A 16,277-nucleotide genomic window follows, 5' to 3' on the forward strand; every position below is an offset into this window, starting at 1 on the left:
TTTAATATATTTTGAGTTGTTTAATGGCAAACAAAATTTAAAAAAAAAATACATATATTTTTGTTATGCTGCCTTAATTTAATTATTTTCCAGCCAAAGATGTATAAATGATTTTGAACTTACACTGATGTAATATTGATGTCCCTTTTATAACCAGATACATTTATGTAGAACACTTAGGGGTTCTTTTAGTAAGCTCTAGTGTGTGTTTACCGTAACTTAAAAGGGCATACCATGGAACTCACTGAGACATCCTGCGGTAAAATCCCTATGTGCCTGCGCAAATCACACATTAAAAAGAAATACTGAATTTTTCTTGGAGGGTATGTGTCTGGGGGGGCAGAGAGTGGGCTTTTATAGTACAAAAGAACCACGTTAGCAGGTGCTGATTAGTATAGGATTACTGTGTGAGCCCTTACCGCCTAAAAAATGGGTGAATGCCACGCACTTGTAGCAACAGCACATGGACATTAATTGGGAGAATGGAAAACTGGCCATTTTCCAGCTGTGGTAAAAATGGCCTTAGTACTCAGGAAAAACTGATGTAAGGGCACGCTAAGGCCGTATTTTACTGCAACTTAGTAAAAGGACCCCCTGAATGACTGCACAAGAGTTTATCATATTCTTCTAAGGGTATTCAAGAAGGATGTAGATGTCTGTTAACTTAGTCTGAATCATCGCTGCTGAAATATGAGCTGTCACAATATTCAGCCATGTAAAGGAATTTGTGAATACTTGGGTTTAGTTTTGGTATCCAGTGCCTTGGGACCAAAAACGTTGAGAGGTTGAACAAGTCCACAAACACCTTATACCTGTCACTGTAAGAGACAAAGAAAAAAAAGTACAATGTAAGTGGTTTGTTGTAGTCAGAGGCTGAAGATAATGGTGGAGGTTTTTTTTTAAAAAGCACTGAGGCCCTGATGATCAATTCTCCACGCTGTTCAGATACAACGCCTTAAAAATTTGTGCCAGAACACTGCAGGCCATTAGCTCCCCAATGATCAACACTACTAACGTGCAAATGTAGGTGCATTATTAGCGTATATCATCAGGGGTAAGTGCGGGAGTATTGTGCCTGGGCACGCGCTTAGGCACAATCATCCTGCATTGGGCTGGCAAAAGCATGGACCTGTCATTCAGCTGGAGGGCTGTAGAACCCCCCTGGACCTCCCAAAGGCAAGGCCTGGTGGCCTAGTGTCCCCCAAGCTCCTGCCCCCCGGACTGTGACATGGGGAGCACTCCCTCCTTCCAGCGCCACCTATAAAATGGCAGCGGCGCAGGGCTTCCCTACCATATAAGGGAGGGCATAGGTAATGCAAGCCTTTAAAACAAACTGCAAATGCTTAGAGCAATATGTAAATGTCTGGAGGTACCTATAACATTTTCCAGTGCTTTTTAAGGAGCCGCCCACAGATTGCTGTTACGTACAGGGCATTCCATAGTATTTGTCAACTCTATAACTTACATTAAAAGAAAGGAATATGCAAATCAGAGTTAACTGAGATGGTGCTGTTTAAATCAAGGCCAACGTCTCCAGTCTTTGTAAGTTTTGACACTTTGAGGGGTAGTTACTGCAGGGACAATTCTATAGCTGGGCATCCACACTTAAGCACCAGTTGTATGTGTGAATGTACAGAATACCTGCACTTTTGGGTTGTGTACATGCCTGAAGTGGCAGCAAAACAGCTAAATGCACATTATTGAAAGGGTGGTGTTAATATGGACAGAGCATGGGAGGGGCAAGGGTAATACTGCCACTTAATATGCCACAGCATGTTGTTATACATACCCTTGCCATATAAATTGCCACATTTATGTGCCTGTAGTTATGCCAGGTCTATGGCTAGTGTAACAGTTTAGAAACCCTGATATCGAATTGACATTAGTATTCTATAACTGAATCTGAGCACTCACGTGCTGACTATGCAGCATAAGGACACCTAAAAGGAGGGCACCCACTTATTTCACCCTATGGGCATAAGAAGGGATTCTCTAAATGGCTCTAAAATATCGGCACCAAAAGATATCAGCTCCTGGTTGAGTACTGTTTATAGAATAGCACTTAGATCTCATTTCCGCATCAAAAGTTGAGTGCCGGAATTTAAGCCAGCTAGCCAGCTGAATCCTGTGTAAATGCTTGTGCTCAACTTTGGACGTTGCCGTAGAAATGGATCTATTCCGTGTGCAAGTTTTTTCTTACATCCCTAACATGCCCATGCCTCTCCTTTGGCCACGCCTCCTAGTGAGTTGGATGCAAGAGCAGGTAGTTGCCATACCATATAGAATAGCACACATCTAGATGCATGCACAAATTATAATGGGGCCCAGTTAACATCAATAATTGATTGTTGAGACCTGAGTATTCATTTAATTGGCTTAATAGCTCATTAATTTGCATGCAGATCTATGATCTGCGCACAAATTTCAGCACTGACATATAGAGTCCAGGGGCTAATGCATATGTTTTGCCAAGTAATACATCTTGTGCAAAATTGTGTTATTTCCCCTTGCACATTATATTAGCACAGTGCAGGTTAAATAATATTAAGAGGAGTTTATGCAGTTGCATGGAAAACAGCTCAATGTCATGTGAAATGAATAATCCAGCTTCCACTTAACCTCACTAGCTGTGTCATTCATGGAAAGATAACGCTGGCTTTGACCTTATCTTTCTTTTGTAGGAGGACTAGGCTGCTGTCACGCAGCCTGATGCACCTAGGGAACATCATAAAGGAAAGTTTCACCACTCCCATGCCCCTGGAAGCAAGCCTCTAAACCCTCTGCTGCAAGCCATAACCCCCACCCATGAAAGTCCCTCCTTCCTTAAAGCAAGCCCCAACGCCTTGATCCCTTTGTAAAATGGGGAATGCATGTGTAGCATTTTTTACCTGCCCAAGGCACACCCAAACCAAACCCCCATAAAATTTCTGTGTGGCTTGGATCTCCACATATAAATAGCAGCTTTCTGAAATAGTCTTCTGCCTGGGCTGGTTTCAGTTGCAAAATGGCTGCCTAGACCTCCTGCAACACTGGGGTTTATTCTTGCTCCCAAAGACACCACTAGACCTCCAGGCCTTCCTAAGATAGGCCTGGGGAGGGTCTACGGGTGGTTTTCTCTGACTGTAGCTGTTCTTTGCTACCTCCTCCAGGTTACTTCTCTAGGCAACCATTTAACTTTACCTAATGGTAGGGCCAGCCCTGTGTTTAATGTATGGTGTTCCCTAAATGCAGGAGACATGAGTTTTATTCCCAGTGTGGGTGTTGGTGATTACTGTTTGGGGGCAGCCACTGCTTGTTTCGGTTTTTGCCAGATACTTGTGGCCTGGATTGGCCACTGTTGGAAACAGGATACTGGGCTAGATGGACCATTGGTCTGACCCAGTATAGCTATTCTTAGTTCATTTGTGCCACCAATAAGACAGTAGTATAATAATAAAACTTGATTAGACTTACCTTACAGTTGAGCGCAAATACTGGTAGCCAGAGGATCCTCCTGTGCCAGCCTTACTGCCAATCATTCTATGTACCATGCACACATGGTTATCTAAAAAAGAAAAATCCATAATATCTGTGACGCCAGTGTTTTCCACAGTCCATAGCTGACCTCTTGTTACTGTTCTGACTATAACTATAATAAACATTGCACAAGCTAATCACCATCATTTTAATTATTATTATTATTATTATTAACATTTGTATAGCGCTACTAGATGCACGCAGCGCTGATTAATCATAAGTATAGCACGCCAATCCCTTCTTAATTATTTGCATTTATTTTTTACCAACATTTTATTTTTTTTGTTACATTTGTACCCCACGCTTTCCCACTCATGGCAGGCTCAATGCGGCTTACATGGGGCAATGGAGGGTTAAGTGACTTGCCCAGAGTCACAAGGAGCTGCCTGTGCCTGAATTGGGAATCGAACTCAGTTCCCCAGGACCAAAGTCCACCACCCTAACCACTAACATTGTACTTGAAAGTTTTGGGAGAAAAAATTTTCAGTTAAAGCAATTCAAAGAAACATAAAAATAGCTTATGTGGCAGAAACCAAGCTAAATGATGCTTGGAAATAAAACTTACATCTCCACTTGGTCATAAGCATATCGATATCCATAAGGGAGGTAAGAAGCTGGAATGGAACCTGAAAGCGGGGTTCCTCTCTGAAACAAACAGGGTAAACAAGATACTTAGCACGTCTGAACTATTCAGGATATGGTCATTCTTTGGCAGTGGCATAGCTACGAGTGGGCTTGGGTGGGCAGGGGCCCACCCTGCAGTAGTGCACCCTTGCTGTGGCTGGCGGGGATCGCAAAGACCCACCAGTTGACGACCTCCGTGTTCTCCCTGAGACTTTTTTAATGGGCATACTGCCCGGCTAACTATCCCGCACCACCACCACACATAGTGTCTGACGTCTCTCCTCCCCCTGCCCACATTCCAGCATCTCCCCCTAGTACGAAAACATGACCCCTAGTGGCAGTCACATTAATACTGCTAGGGGTGCCATTTTGATGACAGCACTAGACTGGTGCAGGAGTGACTGGGCATTGCTCCTACCTGAAGACCCCCTGGACTACCAATTATCTAAATGGTAGACCCTTTGGGGGGGGTTGACCCATGGGGTTTACTCTCCCAGACCACCGGGATAACACTGCTTGCAAGGTGGGTCAAAAAGAGCGTTATTCTTTTACCATAGGATTCAACAACCTACAGGACTACAATACCACAATTCTATGGTATTAAGGTGCAGTAAAAGATCTTGATAATTCCCTAGTTAGATAGTAAGTAGGGGTGTGCTTTTGTTTTGAAACAAAACAAAAACTACAATGAAATAAGTTATTTCATTGTAGTTTTTGTTTTGTTTCATAGGAGGGCCCCTGAGTTAAAGACAAGTTTAGAAAGGAACTTCAGATGAGAACAGTAAGGTGGGCAATTTTATAAGTGGGCACCACAATTTAGGCACCCATTTTATGTGGGCTATGAGTCTATTAAATAATTGCAACTACACACATAATTTCCATTATAGAAACTAGTATATCAGCAGTTATGAGCCTAAACTTAGTTATGCCCACTTTTTCCATGTCCGTGATGGGCACAAATATGCACACCTAAATGCAGCATAACTTATGGTATTCTGTAAATTATGCACATAAAGGTCAGACGTCCATGCACCTCCCCCTGTAAATACCCCCTTGCATTTATGCACTAAAGGGTACTTTTACTAAGCTGTGGTAAGCACTAATGCTTGCTTACTGCAGCTTAAAATGCCTTACTGTGGGGTGTGCTCAGGCATCCCTCGATAATTGTGGCATCAGCGCGTGCTTCTCACACTGACAGTGGGTCAGGGGACAGATAGTAGGTGTGTTCTGTGCTAATCAATTTGCATAGCTACACTGCAGTGTGCTAACTGATTAGCATGTGACCAGTAGCAATTGAGCCCTTACCACCTACAAGATAGGTAGTGGCAGGGGCTCACATACTGCAGGCTATACCCTAATGGCAAAATTAGTGGGCAGGTGATCTGCAAAATCCAGACTGAAGGAAAGGGTGAGACTGCAGAAGTCTAAAATAATACAGATACACCTTTACTGTGCAACAACAGAGTCCAACTTGGCCAAGTTTCACCAAATGGCTGCTCCAAGGCCTAAAATAACCAGATCAGTGTAAAAACAGGCACAAACAAGATCTGGCTCAATTGTAGTCTTTCCCTCTCAAAAACTTGTGTTGCCCTTGAAGCAGCCATTTGGAGAAACTTCCAAATTATGCTCTGTGTTCAAAATTAGCACGTGGCCATTAATTCAAAAAATAGAAAAAGTGGCCATTTTATCCAGTCGGGGAAAAAATGGCTTTAGCTCACGGGAATGACCTATGTAAGCATGCACTAAGGCCACCTTTTACCACAGTGTGGTAAAAGAGCCCCCTTAGCAAGTTGAATACTAAAATTATAGAGTACCACTTAGTGCCCAACTTGCAGTTACACTAGTGTTCCAAATTAATCAGTAAATAAGCATCGCCATACTGGGACAGACCGATAGTCCATCAAGCCCAATATCCTGTTTCCAACAGTGGCTAATCCAGGTCACAAGTACCTGGCAAGATCCAAGAATAGTAAAACACATTTTATGCTGCTTATCCTAGAAATAAGCAGTGGATCTTCCAAAGTCCTTTGTAACAATGGCTTATGGACTTTTCTTTTTAAACCCTGCTAAGCTAACTGCTTTTTACCAATGAACTCCAGAGTTTAATTACACACTGGCCCATGGATTCTATATATGGTGGCATAGCTGATTTGCACACACACTAATCGGTTAGCACAGCTACCTTGCCATGCACCAACCAATTAGCATGCGATTAGCGCAGGAACCCTTACCACCTAGAAAACAGGTGTCGGTAAGTGCTCCCTCGCTAATAGAGAAATCAGAACATGGCCATTAATGGAGAAAATGGAAAATGCAGCCATTTTAAAGCCATGCTAAAAGTGGCCTTAGCATTATGGGAAAGCCCACGCTAGAGATAGCACAGGCCACCTTTTAGCGCAGCTTAGTAAAAGGACCCATTAGTAGGTAGATCCCTAGTTATATGAGAGCTAATAGTTACCTGTAAAAGTAGATCATTAAAGCTCCTTTCAGTGCTTTGTATGACAGTCGTCTGTCTCCTGAAAAACACAAAAGTGGAATCATTTTAACCACAGACTTCCTTGTAGATGTTCATTGATTAATGTATTGCCTCTAAAATGCATTCACAGTTCCAAGAGTATGATAATGGGAAAGAAGTAGAACTTATCTACATTTCCAATGAATTTCGATTTTGGTAATGGAGCCAAAACTGTCCCAAAATCCTTTTTCTGCCCGGTTTCGGTTTTGGCCAAAAGGCTACAGCCATGGTTTTGGTTTTGGCCAAAACTGACCATGTGTTTTCGGTGGGAACCAAAAATGAGTGTTGTGTCCTATTTGTCTGCCTCCTTCTGACCAGAAGTTGCTCCCCCCCCCCCCCCCCCCCCGTTCACCTATAGATGCCTCCTTTGGATCTATTTTACAAACCCTGGCAGTCTAGGGGTGTAGTCAGGGCAGGATTGATCCCAAGTCGCTCCTGCCCATGCTGGTTCTGCTCTCAAAATAGCTGCCTTGATCTCTAATGGCAATCTCATGAGACTGCCACAAGAGGTCAGAGCAGCTCTTTTGAGAGTAGAGCTGACATGGGCAAGAGCGACTGGGAATTATCCTGTCCTGACTACGCCACTAGATCACCAGGAATTGTTAGGTAGTCGGGGGGGGGGGGGGAGAGGGCGTGAAAGGGAAGGCTACTCTTTGCATTCTTTTGTTGTGTGTGTATGTGTGTAATGTGATTGCAAGTAATGACATTATGATCTTGCGTAGTTTATATAGTAAATACAGTTCAAATAAATGTTTTTGATCCAAACGTTTAGCAGGAATTTAAGTCTGTAAATTTGGGGTGATAAGCTCCTTAGGAATTAGCTATCACTCCAAACGTGGCACAAAGTCAGTCATTATAAAAGCACGATGGCTTTTAGTTTGTTTTTGTTAACTGAGGCCCATGTGTGTGGCAACTACTTTGCTTAGAGATAAAATATGGTCTTTCATTATTTAACTTATTATGTATATATACTAGTAAAGAATGCCCGTTTCTCAGAGCAATGAAATGGGCACTAGCTTGTTTTTTTTTTGGGGGGGGGGGGGGGTGACTCACATATGGAGAGCAGGAGCATGGCCATCCAAATGGATTTCTTCTGTCAGCGCTGTTCGTGTTGTCGGTGCTGCAGTGTAAGTGAGCGGTTATGTCTTCATTGCTGCTGGCGCTCCGTTTCGTCCAGTGTCAGTGCTCCGCCCTCGTCGTCATCACGTAGTGACGCGAGGGCGGGGCACACACTGATGGAGAAAGCGGCTATCTCGACGCCTCAGCCTCCGGTGGGGAAAGCTGATCTCAACGCTTCAACTTCCGGTGGTGTCTTCATTTAGAACGTTGGGGTTGTGAATTATATAGATAGATTGGCTTGGATACTATTTGGGTGATTCTAAAGAATTTTTAGGCTCTGTGGTTATTGTTTTCATGCATAAGTACTGGTCAGCTTATAGTGTTAGTAGGGCAATGATATTACAATGAACTAAGATGTATATATTAGAAAATAATTTGAGAAATGTATTACTCTTGCTTGTAACCTTTTCAGAGCATATTGTCCTCACATTCAGTGACATCAATAGGCTTTTTTTATTCTGGATTGTGCATCGGAATGGTATAATGTCTGCAGTGTTTAGCAGAGGGCTGCCAACTGAAAGCTCTGACAACCCCAAGTAGACCTAATTGATTTACTTTCACACAACCAAAGTTTAGTTTTTGGTTTTGGATTCAGCTGAAACCAGGAGAAAAGTTTCAGCTGCAGTCTCAGTTTTGGCCGAGACTGAAAAAAGCAGTTGCAGTCGGCCTCTAACTACCTGATAGTTTGTGTTTTACAAACAGATGGTAGTATAAACCATGATCATACCATAAATTGTCTCTAAATGAAGGGCAAAATACATTAATTGATTACATGCATACATTTTGTAATAGGGTTGTGAATATGTTCGTACTCATTGGGTTCATCAGTGTGCCATTAAAAATTTAGGGGTCCTTTTACTAAGGTGCGCTGAAGAATGGCCTGTAGTAGTGTAGACGCATGTTTTGGGCGCATGCAGAATTATATTTCAGCTCACCTACAAAATGTTTGCCAAAAATGGACGTGCGGCAAAATGAAAATTGCCGCGTGCCCATTTTGGGTCTGAGACCTTACCGCCAGCCATTGACCTAGCAGTAAAGTCTCACGCAGTAACTGGGCGGTAATGACCTACGCACACCAAATGCCACGGCGCGCGTCCAATACGCGCAACAGACAATGATTTTTCGGCCGTGCGTATCGGACACGCACCAAAAATTAAATTACCGCAAGAAACACGTGGTAGCCGTGCGGTTGCTCCATTTCGGCGCACGTTGGGCGCACGTAGGTGCTTATGAGGCTTACTAAAAGGGCCTCTTAAAGCATGCTAAATCGATATGTTAACCTGTGAATTGATTAGACGGGAATTTATCAAGTTGTAGTAAAAGTTCATCTTTTACCACACCTTCATCTTCCGCCGGATTCAACAAATTGCGGGATCCTGGTACCACAGGTTGCTGAATCCTGTGGTAAATAAGTAATGCTGCTTGCAAGACACTTCACAAGCAGCATTATTCTGTATGCGCGGAAGCATCAAGCTGCAAAGCCACATGCTGATGTTCCTAGGATACCAGAGCAAGGCTCCTCCCCCAGTTTGTGGGCTTCCCCAACTCAAGCCCCGCTCTCGCTGTCACAAGATCAGGTTCCCTCAATCCTCCTCCCACTCCCCACCTCTATTTCCCCACCTTAAAGGTAATCTTGACCCCTCTAAGGGCTACTTCAGCATCATTGGTGGTCTGGGGGGGGGATTCTGGGGGGTTTTGTTTTTTTCTGGCTTCCTTGAGTGATTGCTCAGGTCTGTATAGGTCTGAGGCGAGTGAGCAAGTGGTCTTTTATCTCACCAGGGACCCTTTAGTCTTTCTAATACTTTTACGTTATAAGGAAACTGACCTTTACTAAGAAGATGTTCATGGCGTTTCTCATCAAATAATAGTATAAACACCTCTTTTTGCTTTTGGAGTTCAGCTAATTGTTCCTTCTTGTCCTCAGACTCCTCTTTTGCCTTTGAATAATAATAAGAAGAAGAAATATTTAAGTTAACAGCTTTTTCATTCCATCATATTTTTTGTCAGATGCAAGGATGAATAGGAAAGTGTGGAGAGCACATGTAAAAAGCCTTCAAATATCAAATAGAAAAAAGTGCAAGGACAAAGATTAGATGCCAGTGCCTGACTCTCCAAGATTGCAATAAATTCACAGATTGCTTTGTTATGCGGAAAATGGCTTTACAAGATTATCCCATAGAGGGCTGCTTTACATAGCGTAACATTTCTACAACATGCTTGAAAGCAGTGGTGTGCCAAGAGTGGGGAGGTGGGGGCGGCCTGCCCGGGTGCAGATCAAAAAGGGTTGCTCCGGTCCCTCCTTCTATTCCCCAGTTCATGGCCCACACCTTCCTCCACCCCCACCAAAACACCAAAACCGCCACTGCTGCATTGTCTCCCACCAGTCGCTCACCTCTCCAGCTCACACAACCAAGAAAGCCTTCCTCCAGCCTCCACCCCACTGGGTCGCTGTTGCTGTTTCTCCTCATACAAACTAGTGGCGGCAGCAAACAACTAAGAGGCAGATGCACTAAACGTTTTTCATCGTTAAATGAGCCCTCGGGGAAGAATTTCCGATCCTTTCCATGCACTTAAGCCTATTTTCCGACGACAGTAGCAGCTAACGAAAACGGAATGGAGATGAGCAATTAGTGTGAAAACCCCATTGAAACGACATGCACTAACCTTTTCCGATTGCCTTTACGCAGGAAAAAGGCAGGAAAACTAACGAGAGGTCTGGACCTCTCGTTAGGACAGCTCTGTGCCAGGAAAAAGTGTTAAGTGAAAAAATAAACAAACTTTGAGCCAATCCCAGCGCATTAGCAGAGCTAAAAGCGCTGTGATTGGTCCAAAGGACCTCAGAAAACACATAAAAAAATAAAACTAAAAAAAGGATCGGGAGGGGGCAAGGGCGCTCATCAGGAGCGTCCTGTACGGACGGCCTTGCCCCCCCCCCCCCCCGCCGCTGCTCCCCACTTTCCGCCGCTCCCCCCACCCCGAAAAAGCAAAATTGTAGCAGCCCCTGCCCCCCTCCCTTCCTCACTACTCTCAGCTCCGCCTCCCGACATCCTCCGTCTGTGCCCCGCCCCCTTTGGGGGTCGTCGCCGCCATTCCCCTTCTCCATCGGGCCCCCCTCCCTCTTACCGGGCCCGTGCAGCGCCTCTCTCCTCTGTCCGAAGGCGCTGCACGGGCAAGAAGAACGCTGAATCAGCTGATGCCTGCCTTCGCGATGGCGCGTCTTTCTCCTGCTGCGCCCGCCCCTGTCTGACGTCAGTGTTACTGACGTCAGACAGGGGCGGGCCCAGGAGGAGAAAGACGCTCTATCGCGAAGGCAGGCATCAGCTGATTCAGCGTTCTTCTTGCCCGTGCAGCGCCTTCGGACAGAGGAGAGAGGCGCTGCACGGGCCCGGTAAGAGGGAGGGGGGCCCGATGGAGAAGGGGAATGGCGGCGACGACCCCCAAAGGGGGCGGGGCACAGACGGAGGATGTCGGGAGGCGGAGCTGAGAGTAGTGAGGAAGGGAGGGGGGCAGGGGCTGCTACAATTTTGCTTTTTCGGGGTGGGGGGAGCGGCGGAAAGTGGGGAGCAGCGGCGGGGGGGGGGGGGGGGCAAGGCCGTCCGTACAGGACGCTCCTGATGAGCGCCCTTGCCCCCTCCCGATCCTTTTTTAGTTTTATTTTTTTATGTGTCAATTCAATTTGCCATGTGCTTGTGATTTGACTGTTTGTGGCATGCGCAGAGCAGCTAACATAACGCTTGGCTGCTCTGCGCATGATTTGGGGGCCGATTAACGATGTGTATTGTGATTCTTTGATACATTGTACGTTTCAATACCGATTCCAGCATGTGTGACTTTTTTTTTTGGTGCATTTTTCGTTATTTTAAAATCGTTAGGGACTTTAACGATTTAGATTTTTTTACGTTTGGTTGCTGCATCTGCCTCTAAAATAGGTCAGGATCACAAGGCCTGCACTACCATTGGCTGCCGATTCCCCTCCCCCTCCTCCCTTGACATCACTTTCAGTTCTGGAGCAGAGCTGGCAGCCACAGGTAGGTAATTAGGCCCCGCGATCTTGATATTTATATGCTTGTTTTTTAACTTGTATTGCTGCTGCTAGTTTGAAGCAGGAGCAGCAAGCATGAAATTGGGGGGAGGGGGATGGATCATGAAAAAAAGGAGAGAGGGCACACTGGCTGAAATGGGCAGAGAGGGCAGAAGAAGCACAGGAAGATGGCAGACGCTGGATGGAAGGATTAGAAAGAGAGGGCAGATGCTGGATGGAAGGGGCAGAGAAAGATGACAGATGCTGGATGGAAGAGACAGAGAAAGATGGCAGATGCTGGATGGAAGGGACAGAAAGAGATAACATGCTGGATGGAAGGGGCAGCAAGATAGGGCAAATGCTGGATGGTAGGGGCAGAAATAGAGGGCAGATGCTGGATGGAAGGGGCAGAGAAATATGGAAGATGCTGGATGGAAGGGGTAGAGAGGGCAGACGCTAGATAGAAGGTGCAGAGAGGGCTGAAGGGGCAGAGAGGGCAGATGCTGGATGGAAGGGGCAGAGGGGGCAAGAGGGAAGAAGGGGCAGATGCTAGATGGAAAGGGCAGAGAAAAATGCAGATACTGGATGAAAGGGGCAGCAAGAGAGGGCAAATGCTAGACGGTAGGGGCAGAAATAGAGGGCAGACAGATGGAAGGGGCAGAGAAATATGGAAGATGCTGGATGGAAGGGGTAGAGAGAGCAGACACTAGGTAGAAGGTGCAGAGAGGGCTGGAAGGGGCAGAGGGGGCAAGAGGGAAGAAGGGGCAGATACTGGATGGAAAGGGCAGAGAAAGATGGCAGATACTGGATGGAAGGGGCACAGAGAGAAGGCAGACGCTGGATGGAAAGGGCAGAGAGAGAAGGCAGACACTGGATAGAAGGGAGAGAGTGGAGAGAAGATGAGGAAAGCAGAAACCAGAGACAACAAAGGTAAATAAAAGATTTTTGTTTTTTGGGGGTTTTTTTGTTTTTGTTTTTTTGATTTAGGATAAAGTAGTATTACTAAAAATAATTTTTTCATATAGAGGATGGGGTGTTAAAAAAATTATCTGCCCTGAGTGTCAAATATACTAGATGCATCACTGCTTGAAAGATAACTAGAAGTAATACAATTCTACAAGAGGATCCTGTAATATGCTCATGGTAACAATGTTTTTTTTATTACTGTAGTTGATAGAATAGTTACTACATACTCTAAGAATGTCAGCTTCCTCTTCCAGTCCTTTAAAAATGTTTACTTGCAGTTTTCCCCAGAAATTAAAGCCTTCTTTTTCCAGTCCAGGCGTTCTTTCCAGCCAAGCCTAAAAAGTAACAAATGGTTTGATGGGAGCTTTTTGACAAAACTATTTTGCTTTTCTCCTATTTATGACTTTTTCAGTTCTGCATAATTTCTATTCTTTTATAAATGAAAAGTACTGCTAAAGGGGTCTGAACACTGGAGAGATTTATTACAAGTTTATAATTCTATCTTGCTTGAATGATTTCATGTCTCACTTATCCTTTATTATTATCTATGAATCTAATTTTGAATATCTTGCTTAACACACAGAAATAAAAATTAGTAAATGAAAAATAGATATCCATAAGGTGATAATATTTTAATGGACTATCTTAGAATATTTCTCAACTGACTTTCTGGAGCAAAAACTCGCATCCTCGTGTCATGACAGAATTAACAAAAGCATTCCAGTGATAGGCCGAAGAGGAAAGTGTGTGAGCCCAATCATTCTTGGCTGAGGCTCACTCTGTCTGGCCCCCCCAATACAGTTCACAGTGGCCTTCTTGCTCCCTTCTCTCACTATTTTCTACATTTGGATCTGGTATTTGCCCCACCCACCTATGACCTGGCAACTCCCCCACCTCTCTCTAAACTTCCCCCTTCCCGGTGTACCTCATTACCTTCGCAGGTGGTGGTAGCAACGCACTTCCGCTGCCTGCGCTGGCCCTGCAGGCTTCCCTCTGCCACGTCCCTCCAGAGAGGAAACAGGAAGTGATGTCAGTGGGATGTGACAGAGGAAAGCCTGTGGGCCAGCACAGACAAGAGATGTGCATTGCTGCTGCCGCCAGTGGAGGAGCTGAGATACGTTGGGGGGGGGGAGAGTTGCCGGGTTGTGGGCATGAAGAGAGGGAGATGGATGCAGGAGAAAGGGGGAGGAGATTAGTTTTGGAAGGTTCGCCCAACTTAACTGTGTGCTCATCCAAAAGTCTGGCTATGCCACTGGCAGGAAGGGCAAGAGGAGGAGGCTAATGGGTAATAACCAGGGGCGTAGCCAGACAACAGATTTTGGGTGGGCCCCAAGTGTTATCCCCTCACCACCACCCAAAAAATATCTCGGCTGGCATGAAAACGCTTCTTTCCACCTTAGCACTCTGCAGCAGGCATGTGCTGAAAACTGAGAATGTGCAGGTGCCGGTATCATGGACAGTAGCGTTTTTGTTACCATCAGGGGAAAGACTTCAGCTGCTGGAGCTAGAAATCCCCACCAGCTACTGCTAAATGAGTGTTACTGTTGGGTGGGCTTGAGCCCTAAGTGGGTGGGCCCTGGCCCACCCAGGCCCACCTGTGGCTACACCACTGGTAATAACTGACAGAAAATAGAATCTTATGCCTCATTATGGATTAGAAAGACCAGATCTGTAAGTCCTTATTACATTTTATCTTCACAAGTCAAGGTTCCTGGGATGTTGTAAACTTTCATTTTACCACATAGTTATTCCTTTGGTTTGCTTTGTGGCACCTGATCTTCTGGCTATGTGAATTAATTCTTATCTTTAACATCTAACATGTTCAACAATATAGCATCCTTCTTTGTCTTAAGTCATGGCAAGGGGGAGCCAAGCCCACTAAACTGGGCCTTGCAGGGCCCCACAATTACTAAAGCTAGCCCTATTTCTTCACATTCTTTGGATTAAGTAATACACACTGCATTATAGAGATATCCAGAGATCAAAAACCTTTGGCTTGTTTTCAGTTTATTTAGACTTTTCTTTCAGTTTTTAGACTTTTCTCTAGTTTGTTTTACACAATTATTTAATAAAATATTGTTATTGTACCTTAGAACTTTTAAAGATGTGCTGATCACTTTAATAAGCATAATTTCATAGGGTAATATGTATTGAACTGATTTAGCACACACACAAGTTTTTAAGGTACACTAATGGGTCCTTTTACTAAATCGTGTTAATGGATTTAGTGTATGCTAATGAATTAGTGTACATTAACTGCCATGTAGCCCGTAGGAATACAATGGATTGTGCTGCATTTAGCACATACTAATTCTTAGTGCACTCTAAATCCATTAGCATGCCTTAGTAAAGGACGCCTAAGGAAGCAAATGCACACTTAAATTCACATCCCACCTGTTGTGATGGTCATCATCCAAACACTGGTTGTCAGCTGGGACCCTCTGTACCCTAGCCAGTCTTATATTTAGAATATCCATAATGAATATGCTTGAGATAAATTTGCATGTACCACCTCAATTATATGCAAATTTATGTATCCTGACATGCCAAGACCAGACTGAAGTCCACTACTTTAGAAGATTCTAAGAATAAAAACTATTAGGCGGCCTTTTACTGAGTTGTGTTACGTAACTAAGATGGATTTTACCGCACAGTAGCCATTAATGCAGACCTGTATTAAGGGTTACTGTGCATTAAAACCAGCAGTATCATTTAAAAAAAAAAAGACATGCTAGCTGCTTATGATGGGTGGGGGCAGTTCCTGGGTTTGCAATGGATGGAAACAGAGCATGATCAGCAGCTGTGAGAGCTAGCGCATGGGTCAGTGCTGCACATTACCTGTCATGCCTGCTGATAGTGTAGTCATGTCCCTGGGAAGAATCACTCCTGACATTCTCTGATCACCTCCCCATCCCAATCGTGCACCCTTTGATCAGGCGCATCCCCCATCTTGATCAGGGCCCCTGATCAATACCCCCTCTGCTCACAACTCCTCCCCCTAAGATCCCACCTCCTCCCCATCCGAACCTCCTTGACCTACAATCTCCCATTACAAGACCCTCCTTGCTAAGCCCTTTCCCCATAAGAAAGCCCCACTCATGTAGAGAACAGCCACATCCGAATGCACATCCTGAACCCCCTGGCCTCCCAACTCTCCCAACCTTTACCCAGGTTGTGTCCCCATCCACTCCTGCCCTGGGCAAGTCTTGGGTTCAAAATGGCAGATCTGACCCCCAGCAGTAGTCTCATGGGACTACAACTAGGAGTAAATCTGAAATATAAAGCCAATCAGGATGGTGGTGTGTGATCAGGGGTTGTTGCTGTTCAGGAGGGAGGTTGAGGGTTTTACAGCTGCAGGCTATCATTTTATTCTTTTACTATTGGGCAGCGCCATTGATGAATATCATACATGCACTTGTGCCATCTTGTAATACATACTGTATAAAACAATGCCTGTGCAGTAAGGGGGGAATTGGGTAAAGGTTGCCCAAAGTTGGTCATGCAAGTTTGGGTGCA

At 44.8% G+C, this 16,277-nt stretch overlaps 1 protein-coding gene across 1 annotated transcript in view; it reads right to left on the bottom strand.

The window, feature by feature from the left end:
- Positions 1-16,277, bottom strand: part of TDO2 (tryptophan 2,3-dioxygenase) — a 46,887-nt gene continuing 30,610 nt past the window's right edge. Inside the window, exons 7-12 of the mRNA XM_030191611.1 lie at positions 12,989-13,096; positions 9,600-9,711; positions 6,599-6,656; positions 4,082-4,161; positions 3,454-3,544; positions 1-818 (exon numbers count right to left, since the gene is read on the bottom strand). Coding sequence (XP_030047471.1) covers positions 665-818; positions 3,454-3,544; positions 4,082-4,161; positions 6,599-6,656; positions 9,600-9,711; positions 12,989-13,096 — 603 coding nt within the window. The 3' untranslated portion in view covers positions 1-664. The remainder of the gene's footprint in view (positions 819-3,453; positions 3,545-4,081; positions 4,162-6,598; positions 6,657-9,599; positions 9,712-12,988; positions 13,097-16,277) is intronic.

Source organism: Microcaecilia unicolor, chromosome 2 (genome assembly GCF_901765095.1).
Source record: "Microcaecilia unicolor chromosome 2, aMicUni1.1, whole genome shotgun sequence".
Classification (NCBI taxonomy): Eukaryota; Metazoa; Chordata; class Amphibia; order Gymnophiona; family Siphonopidae; genus Microcaecilia; species Microcaecilia unicolor.